The sequence below is a fragment of the Labrus bergylta genome, chromosome 1, assembly GCF_963930695.1.
Source record: "Labrus bergylta chromosome 1, fLabBer1.1, whole genome shotgun sequence".
Lineage (NCBI taxonomy): Eukaryota > Metazoa > Chordata > Actinopteri > Labriformes > Labridae > Labrus > Labrus bergylta.
The window spans coordinates 31,903,196-31,915,695 of NC_089195.1; the positions used below are offsets into that span (position 1 = coordinate 31,903,196).

The window sequence follows — 12,500 nt, forward strand, 5'->3', positions numbered from 1 at the left end:
ACACAGCACACACACACCACACATGCTCATGGGCTGAAAACATTCCCACTCACACCTCTTCACGCTGAGCCGTTCCTCATCCCTGCCCCGCTCTTTTTAAAAGTCTGCAACACGATTAAATCTCATCGGAATGTGAGAGATAAGCTCGGACGTTTCATCCAATGAAAAGAACGAGCCTGGGTTCTGTCAATCCATAGCTAGCTCTCCCCACCATGTGTGTGGTTTCCTGGAACAGCTGAGCACTGAAGTCTTTTTATCAAACATTACTGAAACAGGAGGTGAAAGTCTTTTTCTTTGGCGACCTTATTACCAGCAGATTCTGTGTGCTAACAAGTATTTACATCAACTCAAAATCAACTCTAATTTTTTATAGTTGTGAAAAAATCAAGGTGTCAAGCAGGTGTGACCTTCTCACTGTCTCAACAGCTCTTCTGATCTCTCTGTGTTGACACTAAACACTGATGCTAACAGCTCTGGGTTGCACTAGCTGCTAACATTTAACACGTTGCACCAGCTGAGATATTCAAATGTTAGGGCTAAATTTGAACTTAAATCTGACAGTATGAGTGCAACATGAGCAATCTATTGTTTCCTATTGCAGCGCCATTTATACCCTTACGCCCTGTTTCTATTCTCCTCTCTGTCGCTCGCATAGACGGACGAGGAAGGAGGAAGGAGGAAGGAGGCGGGCTCTACACTGACACTCGATTTTTTTCTCACTCAACAGAGTTTGTTATGTGTTTGTCAAAGTGGAGATAACAGTGCATTAATGATATCCACATCCGGGATTGAGATGTTGAGCTCTGACTTGTGTTTCTCGACGATCCTCTGAGTGTTGTGATTTGAGTCGACAGCTCCTCAACACAAAGCACCACTCATCCGTATGTCCACCTTCAATACTAAAGCACTGGGTGTCAAACTGTGTTCAAGGGGAAACTGGAATTGACAGAGCGCCGACAGAAACTGATTTATTTAAAGGATGCAGTGTGGACAGCGATTCTGCGATCGTGCATGTTAAGAATGTAATATCTAACGCTCGCTCCTGATAGGTTTAAAAATCACCCCGATGGTGCAAAAACAAAAACAGAAAAACACCCCCGGCTGCATCATTGTTTATCGACTATTATAGATGTGTAATTGGGTTTAAATATTAATATCAATGTGTGTTTTTTCAGGCCTGGACATGTTTCTGTCCTCAGGCTTTTTGGGACCTTTTTAATTATTATAAACCTGAACATCTGTTCTGATATTCTCCTCATGTGGGGAGACGATGAGGAGCATTTTCTCACCCGTGTGCAGCCTTTATAAAATCTGTCTCTGGTTCTATAAAACCATGATGGATATGAATCAGCTTTAAGATGTTTTACTCGATTTATACGTTTTAAGCTGTGTGTTCACTTACTTTGTTCTCTGCTGCTGTGAGAACCTCATTCGACTAGAGGAACCTTTGGGTTCCCCCAGAACATGCAGCATTTTACTTCTGTTTAAAAGCATCCTCCTCTACAGCTCAGCCTGTTTCTTTAACATGCAAAACTGTCTCCAACTAAAATAAACTCACCTGTATCACAAATATCTCTTCAGAAATCATCAACCTGCCTACACCCAAACCTCTCACACCTCAACTACAAAGCTCTGACTCACCATAAGACCTCTCTCACCCACTCTATCCACTCTGTTCTTTTTCTGCCATCAGGTTGGAGATACAGAACTCTGACCTGGAAGAGCTTCAGAAAGAGCTTTGTTCCCTCCGCTGCTGAAGCTCTTAAAGTCTTTATATGTGATTTTTCACACTTAAATGTAATATAAATCAAGTATCTCCTCTGAAAATAACTCTGTGAGTCATGACTGTCTACAATGGGTGTAACACCCGAGTCCCACTGTCTGTGATGTTTTCAGAGTTTTCAGAGTCCTATCTTCAGTTTGTTTACAACGCCAGGACGGCCGGCTGACTCCTCCCCTCGTGTATAAAAGTTGTTTAATTGAGGGACTAGAGAAAAGAAGAATAACATACTGTACTCACTGCTTAACTGTGTTTCTAGATCACGCTCATTTCAGGTAAATTTACATGCAGTGTGAAGATACCAGCATAATAAAGATCGCTAGCATTAGCATGCTAACACAACAATGCAGCGCGAGTTGTTTTGGTTTCATGCTGGTGCTCAAGGGCGACACCTGCTGGATCAATAAATCACATATAAAGCCTTTAATAAGCTTCCATGCTGATGTGTTTCTTCCTGTTGTATGACTAGTATTAGTATAGTATTATTGTGTTGTTGTGTTGTTATAATAAAATGTAAGATCAGCAGTTTTCATGAACCCCGTCAGGAATCAGAAATCAGTCAAAGTGTCTTTTCTTTATATTTCAGAACGTACATCTTAATGTATTTTTCCTCCCTTCCTCTTCCAGGCGATCTGTCTCCTGCCACGATGATGTCAGTAGACGTGACCAATCACAACGGCCCCGCCGCCACGCCCCCCACCTCCCTCAGCCTCCGCTCCTCCCACAACCAGCTGCTCAGCGGCGACGTCGTCAACAAAGAGGGCGCCGACACGCCTCCCAAGTGTCGCAAGAAGTACGCGCTCACCAGCATCCAGGCCGCCATGGGCCTCGGGGACGCGGCGCCCGCTTCCTCGTCCCCTTCCTCGTCGTCGTCCCCGTGCTCGACCCCCAACAACCCCAAACTCGCCAAGAACGGGGCCAACCAGCTTCGCAAAGCCGGTCACGACCACAACAAGAACACGACCGGCCCCGAGCCCGCCGACCCGGAGTGCAATCTAGAAACCGCGGCGGATGATCCCAACGTCAACACGGAGGAGGAGAACGACAGTCACACGCTCACCAACAACGATCGAGACGGCGAGGTCGTCAAGTTGGACGTGGTCGATCTGCGCCCGGACGCTGACAGTGACGCAGAACCCGAGCTCAAATCTGAGTCTGACATGAACACGAGCGTGGAGCTCACGCTGAATGGAAACACGACAGATTCAGGCTTAGACGCGGAGGAGAACGACGACATCAGCATCCTGTCGGAGAAGGAAATGATGTCGAGGATGAAGATAGAGGAAGACGGAGACGAGGCGGCGGTGGAGCCACACGAGGACGAGGACGAGAAGAAGCCTTTACTGATGATGATGATGAGAAGCGAGTCTCCCGTGAAGAAGCACAAAGTGTCTTCAGGTCTGGAGCTCATCTCCGACCTCCACTCCAACCTCAAGCTCCTCAAATCAGGCAAGGACTCTCCGGTGCCGCCGCCCCCCTCCCCGCCCAGGAAGACCAGCCCACCGGAGGAGGACGTGCCGCTCCTCTCTGTGGCCTCCTCCTCGTCCTCCTCCTCCTCCTCCTCCCCGGAGACCAAGAAGGACAGGAGGACCGGAGCCAAGACCGACTGCGCTCTGAACCGCATCCAGAATCTGAACCCCGAGCGACGAGGAGTTGAGCTGGACCACGCTGTCGCAGGAGAGCAACTCCCCCGAGGAGACAGGTACACATTCACACAAACACACAACGTAACGCACAAACAGACCGCTGCTGTCACTCGCTTGATGAGTGACAGCAGCGAGTGACAGCAGCGAGTTTTCATCAGCGAGTGTGTGACGGCTATTCTGGTGGATTCTGTGGTTTCAGCTTTCTCTCTGCTGATGACATGTTTCCATTTAGACTGACCGAGTGTGTGTGTGCTTGTGTGTGTGTGTGTGTGTGTGTGTGTGTGTGTGTGTGTGTGTGTGTGTGTGTGTGTGTGTGTGTGTGTGTGTGTGTGTGTGTGTGTGTGTGTGTGTGTGTGTGTGTGTGTGTGTGTGTGTGTGTGTGTGCTTGTGTGTGTGTGTGTGTGTGTGTGTGAATACGCAGAGAGTTCAGACATTGCTGAGAACAAAATAACAAACACTCCAACCTCCCTTACAAAATCTCCCAGAATCCCTCTGGGACAGGAAGTGCCCTTATGACCTCATGGGTGGTTTCAGCGAGCCAGATCAGCTGCGTCCTGTTTCACGCTGTGTTTATGTGCGAGCGTTAACAAGACTTGAGTTGTTAACAGATTGAGACTTAACAGTTAACACAAAACCTGTAGCTGCCGTTATCTCTCGTTCTCTACGTCTTTGGTTTTCACTCCAAAGCTGAGAGATGAGCTACGTAAGCTTCGTCTAATCATCACTTCTGCACCCTTCTTCTGGTAGTTTTCATTTTGTGTTTTCTCAGAATAACAACCAGAACCAGTTTGGACACACACACACATATAGACACACACACACACACATATAGACACATAGAGGAGGATGGTGACCCTCTTGGTATACAGCTAAGCCTTACCATATGTGTGTGCTATGCCAGAAAAGCTCTTTATCCCACTTTGTTCCATACAGTCGGTGTATTGGTTCAAGATGACATCATCATCATGAGAGCGTTAGTTGTTCAACTTGTTTCATGTTCAGTCAAGTCAATTTGTATGATTGAGCCTGGACAAAAATCCCTCTACTTATATTTGTATAGTTGGAAAAAAAAGATCTGCGACTCCTGGTTCTCTCTCATTCTCATCTCCTCCTTCAAAGGAAACATGACAGTCTTATACCTAAACAACCAAACAACCAGCTGCAGAAAAGTTGAAGAGACCACCACACATGTCCATTCAATCAGCATCTCTGTATGCACGGAAGGAAAACTTCAAGGAAATATCAGAGCTGTCTGACCCTGAAACTTTCCAAAGATGTGATTCACACATGAAGTTTCCCTGTGTGATTCTCAAGGACGAATCAAATGATGTAAAAAGACACTCTGGTCGTTATTAATAAGACATCAAATATGCTATAATGAAAACTGATTTGATATCAACGCTATAAGTTATTGTACCAAGCGAGCGTTTCAACTATGAGCGGAGAAGAAGCAGCTTCACCTTTGTGCTGGAAATTTCTGTTAACAATGCAAAAAGAAAGGATCATGAGTCAATCAGTGTCTTTGTTTAGTTTAATTCTTCTTGCAAGTAGAAGGAACAAAGTTTCAGAGTGTCAATACAGTCTGAAGGAAAGCTCCAAGTAATCACAATATGCTTGTGTTTATATACACATGCTTCACAGAAAAACCTTTCCCCTGTTAACGATTGCAGCTACAGGCTCAGTCAAATATCAAATACATTTCAACACGTCGCACAACAACAATGTCAAGGAAACTTCAAGTCTGAGTATCTATTTGTGAGAAACCTTCATCCTTGGTAAAGACAAAACAAGAATATTACGTATTAAATTAGTGTTGCATTTCTCAAGCGAGCTGTGAGTAAAATGTGTCCTCGACAGTAAACAGAATTTTTCCATTACACTATGTGCATGATGACCAAACCGATCGCTCACTTGGGTGTGATTAAAAACATAATCCTCCCCTCCTGCTGGCCTGCACTGAATTACTTTTTACTAGGGTGCTGGCAGGATAAAGTTGGGGTTAAGTCTAGAGGGGGGCAAATTCAGTTGTTTACTTTCATACATGCAGCCCACCCTGAAAATGTTTCCTTATGAAACTTATCTTAATAAGTAAAGCTGGTAGAGTCTGTACAGTTCAGCTTGGGGGCAGAACTCAGACGATGAGTGTACAACAGTAAAGTTTCAAATTCCTCTGAGTCATTATTACCTCTGTAGCAGGGCTCTTTCTTTGTCTCCGTCCCTTGTTGCTAACCTCTGCACAAGCTTCTGCTAAAGTCATTGAATTCCTTTTGTCAGCGTTTATGTAAAAATCTGTTTTTTTACTTAGTTCAGGTCTGCTGCTGTTTGTGTGAGAACGTTGAAACCCATCCATCCCGACCTCTGACACGAGCTCAGCTGTAAACCATCCCCTCAGTCTGTGAGAGTTGCAGTATTTGTGCCTTGTTGCTGATTCCCCCTCCTCCCAGAATGCTTCTCTTCTATCTCCGTGATGACTCACCGTCCATTTTGAATGGAAGGCTCTGAGCGTCTGTGTGTTCATCTCTCCACCAGTACGATCAGCAGCAGCTAGTCCTGCTGAATGCTGCTCTCTCTCTGATGAGCTGACACTGAGCTGTTCCAGGGGAATTTACTTTCCATATCTTCTCTTATCCTGATGTCCTGTTTATATCCTGATGTCCTGTTTATAAATTAAAAAAAATGTTTTCCTGTTTGGGATCAGTGTGCATGTTTTGTGTTGACCAATTAGCAACCAGGGGGACTAAAAGTAAACTTTCACATCAGCCATTTTCACATCTGCACTCCTGAAAATATCTAGATAATGTCAGTAGGACTGCTCCGTAGATTCTCCTGACCTGGCTGCTCCTCACAGCGGGAGACTATCCCTGTCAGACGGGGGGGGGGACATCAGCGCAGAGCTCGTAGTGGTCATGGACAGTCTATGCCCTGACTTCAGTCACAGGATATAAACGTCACTCCCCCCCTCCCATTGGCTCGAGCTGAATTCTCCTGATAATATCCTACTGCGGTCCTCACATCAGCTCACTCCGACTTGCTGCGGGAAAAAAATAGTAGGAGTCTGGCGGGAGAAACGCCGGGTGAAGTCTGAGTGAAGAATTAGGCTTTTCACACATGCAGCTCCTCCTGGAAATATTCTATAGAGTTTTTCAGGAGTTTTCTGCATGTGTGAAAGCACTATATTAGGGCGAATGTTTCACTTGGATTGGACATAAAAGTGTACCCGAGCAGTTGGGAGCAAGGCACCGAACCCCCGAACTGCTCGAGGGCACCAACTTCCAGACTTCATCCGCACCAGGACTTGGACCGGCAACCCTCCGGTTTCCAGCCCAAGTCCCTTTTCAAGACTGAGCTACTGCAGCGCTGACCAAATTGTCCATATTTGGATCAATTTTCCACATTCCAAATATCTATCCCTTAGTCATCTCTACAGCTGTGTGTGCCCTTCTCTCTCTCTCGCTCTCTCTCTCTCTCTCTCTCTCTCTCTCTCTCTCTCTCTCTCTCTCTCTCTCTCTCTCTCTCTCTCTCTCTCTCATCATTGACAAAACCATGTTGTTTTCCCAGGTGTGTGTCAGATTCCTATGTGGATGTTGCGGGTTAGAGGACCAATATGACACTGCTTTCACACAGAGGAGCCAAAACACACACACACACACACACACACACACACACACAAACTATTTAAAGAGGTGCCCCGCATTCTCCCGCAGCAACATGCATTGTAACACATGCAGAGAAGCACGAGTTGAATGTGGACGAGCGGACTTCAGCTGCATGGGAATTTTTTTTTAAAGGTCCGAGTATCGAGCTGCCTTTTTCTCTATCACTTAAAAAAATCTCTCTCTCTCTCTCCTCCTCTTCCTCTTCTCTCCTTACACCTCCAGTGGACACTACACACTGTGAATGAAAAAAACAATTTTCTGGTTTCCAGGACAACCAAGAGAGGCTGGGTGGTGAAACAAAAAAAGGAGGGTGGAAGAGATAAACACGGACATTTTTGAGTGTGCCAAAAAAATTATTTTGTGTGTGTGTTTGTCTTAGGACAGGAAAAAGGGGGGAGGGCAGGCTTATATGAGCCGATGTTGTTGATGCTCCAGATAGAGGAAGAGAACAGAAAACATTGGCAAAAAAAACATAGCTGAGCTGCAGGGGACACACAACCTCTCCATCTCTCTTCTCAGTCACACTCTCTCACCCTCGTTTCACTCTTTTCTCCCCCTCTTCTCTTTCCACGTCATACTCTCCCCTGCCTTTGCTGACTCAATGTGTCTCCCCCTTTCCTCTCTCTTCTTTCCTCTCCTCACCCCTTCACTTGCACTGTCCTCCCTCTCTCCTCTCTCCTCTCTCCTCTCTCCTCTCTCTTTCTCCTTCTGTCTGGGGTTTCTCTTTGCTTACTGTACTGGCTGTTGCTGAGCCTGAGCTAGCTCACTATGATGCTGGGGAAAGACTACATGCTGGCCATTGTGATTGTCAATTATGAGGGTAGGTGCATCAGTCGGAGTCGGACAGAGACGACATTGTGGAGTTAAGAGTTTGTCTCCCTGTGTGTGACTCAGTGTGTGCATGCTTGTGTCACACAGGGAGGAAGTTTTCATCTCTGTTATCGTTCTATAAATATCGACTGCAAGGATTCTTAAATCTGTGCATGCTGTCTCTCTGTGTGCGTTTGCTATGCCTGGTCCTTGTTGTGAAAATGCATTATGAGTTGTCCTTTGCTACAGAGTGCGTGTGCGTGTGTGTGTGTGTGTGTTTTCGCTCTCCCCCTCCCCCTCTGCTCAACTCTGGCTCTGGCATGGAGCTGCATGCTAACAGAGGCTAACTGCTACGTATCTCCACAGTGGTGGCTTTCACCTCCAGGGGGCGTGAAAGTTGCTGGACTCAGGGCTAGCATGCATACGGTTTTTCTTTTCAATTACACACTTTGCTTCAAAGAGAAAACACTGGCATCATGCATCAATAAAGCCAGAGCTCCATTTCTCTCTCTCTCTCTCTCTCTCTCTCTCTCTCTCTCTCTCTCTCTCTCTCTCTCTCTCTCTCTCTCTCTCTCTCTCTCTCTCTCTGTCTCTCCAGGAGTCTGTTCCTGTCATCGTCTGAGTTTCCATCTTCTCTCTCTCAGTTATCAGAGATTTGCGATGTTTTATTGGCTCTGACCTATTTTTTTTTTTCTTCTCATAAAAGACTGCAACTCCCAGAAGGCACTGCTTCACAGCTCATTGCTCTGAAGCACAGTCTTAACCCCAAAGGGACGTCTGCTTTGTCGAGAACATCGGAGTGCATGTTGCTTTTGTTAAATAAACCAAAAGGCGTTATAACTCATCTTTGTGTGTGTCTGAGTTCCATCTGGAGCGCTCTCAGTCGTCGTGATGACATACGGCCTGCTGTCGTGGCGACAGGCCTGTGGGCTGTTTTTCATCAGCTTGGTCAGCAGTTTGAGAAGTCTTTGTGTCATAGCGTGCACTGCACACACACACACACACACACACACACACACACACACACACACACACACACACACTGACTTACACGTCTACACACAGATACACAGCATCAGTTGACCTGTTCCTCTGTGTTTATATCACCTTTACGAGTTGCTCCACCTCCTAATGCGAGGTCGGAGCGTCTGTACCTACCTCTGAAACCACAACGACTTCTCACTCACACAGATGCTGTCAGTAGTGTGTGTGTGAAGAGCAGTTTCTTAAAGGGGACATATTATGAAAAATCCACTTTAACAGTGTTTTTGAACATTTATTTGGGTAACCTGAGTGTCTACTGACCCACAACATGTGAAATAAACCCATCCAGTCCTTTGTTTGTGGTCTGCATAAGTCTTACAACACAGAGAAAAATGCTCTGTTTCAAATGTGCTCTCCTTGTGATGTCACAGTGGTATCCCCTGTATCTCCACACATGGACTCCACCCCCAGACTAGAACAAAACTTTAGCGCAGGTCTGCCATCTTTATTCTGGCTACAGAGGAGTGATGTCTACGGGGAAAACTCAGGGGGGAGGGGGGGTCATTACATTTAAAGAGACACACACACCAAAACGGAGCGTTCTGAGAGAGCTGGTTTATACAGGGTTACAAACCTCCTCTGGTGCTTGATTCATGTTATATTTTGACCAAAGCATAGCACAGATGTTTCATTTAGACCACAGGGGACTGTTTGAAAAGGTGGAGAAGGGGGGAGAATATGTCCTCTTTAAAGTATTTTGTGATTGTGGGATATGAAGGCAGCTGATGTTGTTCCGACATTTATCTCTTCAAACCGGAAGAGTTTGAATCTCTCCTTTATGAGACAATCCAGTTCAACATTTTGATTCAGGCTACGATCTGATTCATTCACGATTTATTGAAATACAGAATGATAAGGTGTCATTTGGTTCGATTCGATTTCAGTCTCAGACTCAAAGACTTCAGCAAACTGTAACAAACATATATGATATTTATATTTTAGCATTATGTACATCACAAGAAGTCTTAGCTCCAGCTTTTTGGTTTTCTTGTTAGTTGTCTTAAATTAAAGTGTTTTTTTCTTTGGTGCTGATGCCTAGTGGTTAGCCGCGCCTCATGTACAGTGGTTGTAGTCCTCCAAGCAGGCAGCTCGGGTTCAAATCCGACTTACTGTTCTTTTCCCCGATGTTATGCCTCCCTCTCTCTCCTGATTTGAGCTGTCCCCTGTCCCATCAAATAAAGGCAAAAAGCCTAAAAATACATCTTAAAAATACAGGTTCCTGCTATGCAGTTTATCTCGAGTCTCCATCTCCAAAGCTGTTGACAAAGATGACATCAGAAGCCCCGCCCCTTTTTTAATTTTAATTTGTGGGTGAGGGAGAAGTGACATTGACGAGTGCGTTAACATTTTTATTTACCTAAGTGAGTGAAGCGAGGACAAAACAAAGGAGCTGAGTCATGGACGATGTGTGTGATTAGTGGAATCTGATTATTAGTATTCATCTCCTTCTGATGGATGAAACAGTGAATGAAAGAATGCATCATGGCTCATACACGCCATGGAAACAAAAGAGCACGAGAGCACGGAGAGGGAGCTGATAGGATTAGGAGGAGGGGTGGAAGAAAAAAAAAAAACAGCATGAGTCATCATTTGTGTTGAAATCAGAAACGATAAATATTTAAATTCTTTTTTGGGTGGACTCATCTGATGAACTGTTCTCAAACTGAGATGAATGATGTCATCGGTGCGTTTTTTTTATCGTGTGCATTAAGCACTTCTTTAGTGTCGGTGTGAAATGTTAAAGCTTGTGTGTGTGTGTGTGTGTGGGAGTGTGTGTGTGTGTGTGTGTGGGAGTGCAACAACAAGTGGAGCTCAGTGGTCGTCTGTGGAAACACGCGGCTGTTCTGTGACAGCTGCAGCAGATGCGGGTTAATCCCACTCAGCTGTTGAGTAAACTTTCATTTGACCGAGAACTCAGTCATATAAAAGAAAATCATTGATTCAAGTTCTACACTTCTAACTCTACGTTAGACGGTGTCTGTCACTTTAAGGAATTTGCTCTTTCCTGTTACAGATTTGCGTTTCTTCTTTCTGTCAGATATTTGGAGCGAGCAGTCGTTCCAGACGGACCCCGACCTGCCTCCAGGATGGAAGAAGATCACAGACATGGCCGGTATCTACTACTGGCATATCCCTACAGGCGCCACCCAGTGGGAGAGGCCCGCCACCCGCCCGGCGCCCGCTGGACAGACGGAGATCCAGACCCTGGAAGACCACACGGCCTCCACGCCCCGTAAACACTCCCTGAGCTCCCTCAGCCCCTCCCCCACGCCCGACCATGAGGTGAGACACACGTCAAGGTCTCATGATGCTGCTTTTTACGTTTTTTTTTACCTTTACTGCGAAGACACCGTTACATCTGATGTATAAGACGCACTTTTGATATACTCGACTTCTCAAGCCTTCATGGAAGTTCAGTTTTTTTATTCGTCGACTCAGCACTGATGGATGAGTCCTCTCCACGTTTAGAAAGATATGATAAAACGAGCAGGCCGCTGGTTTAATGTTGGAAACATCCCGATGTCAGTGAGTTCAGCGTTCCTCCTCTTGAGAGTACGCTTCCCTCTTTTATTTTTACGATGGACTGACTGTAAATATTATTTTGTGATTCACTTTGCAGAGAGAGAATGTAGCCAATTCATTAATCCCCTTTTTATTGGTGTGTGTGTGTGTGTGTGTGTGTGTGTGTGTGTGCGCGCATGAAGTCGTGCCAGGCCGAGATCTTCTTCAGGGCGTCGACTCGTTCAGGCAGCACGACCTCTGACAGCTCGGTGGAGCCGCTCTTCCTCTCACGAGCCCACCCTCACCACATGCGGGTTTGTCAACAGCTGCTACTTTGTAAGTAAACCAGAAATAAAGTTTTTCTCATGTTTTCAATCCTCCTCTTTGCGATATTCTGCACGTTTAGGTTAAAACATTCAGTGTGTGCATCTCAGGAAAGGAAGTGTATTTGTCCCCACTGAGGTTATGGAAGGATCGCTCCAGAATAATGTGAGGAGGCCGGAGTCTGTCAGTCAATCAATCGGCCCATCAAGCAGAATGATGGAGGCAAAACAGAGAGAGGGGAGAGTGGCTCGATGGAGAGGAGCGCGGTGTAGATAAAACATCGATCCGGTGAGAATGGACTGATGGAGACGGATAGATGTGCCAAATTGAGAATCTGGCACATCTATCTGCAGGACACTGGAGTGTGAGTCTGTGACATAACAGATAGAAAAGCACAGAGGAGTGTCCCTTTTGTTTTTTTCATCAGGACGGTGATTCATACAGATTTATGGAGAATTCAGGAACCCACCAGACTTTAATATCCATGACTGTTGCCGGGCAGATCACCCAGGCAGCTTATATTTACGAGCGCCTAACTATATTTCCCGTCCGTTCTTGCATTTATTTATATCAAAGTACGATCGATGAACTAGTGGACGAGCGCTCTGACCCTCGCAGACATGTTTGTAAAGTGGCGTCTGTATTCTCTAGGTTAAAGTATTCAGAGTGAGGGAGACGTCCACTGATGAGTCTCTTCTTCTTTGCACTGATCGTCAGTTTAATAGAAATCTGTGTTTT

The 12,500-nt window shown here is 45.7% G+C and overlaps 1 protein-coding gene across 1 annotated transcript in view; it reads left to right on the forward strand.

Moving 5' to 3' along the window:
- Positions 1-2,405: 2,405 nt before the first annotated feature.
- The window catches only part of LOC136180332 (amyloid beta precursor protein binding family B member 2-like), a 37,465-nt gene continuing 27,370 nt past the window's right edge, over positions 2,406-12,500 (forward strand). Inside the window, 5 exon segments of the mRNA XM_065959287.1 lie at positions 2,406-3,414; positions 3,416-3,482; positions 10,975-11,219; positions 11,642-11,715; positions 11,717-11,774. Of these exon segments, the coding sequence (XP_065815359.1) occupies positions 2,428-3,414; positions 3,416-3,482; positions 10,975-11,219; positions 11,642-11,715; positions 11,717-11,774 (1,431 nt within the window). The 5' untranslated portion in view covers positions 2,406-2,427.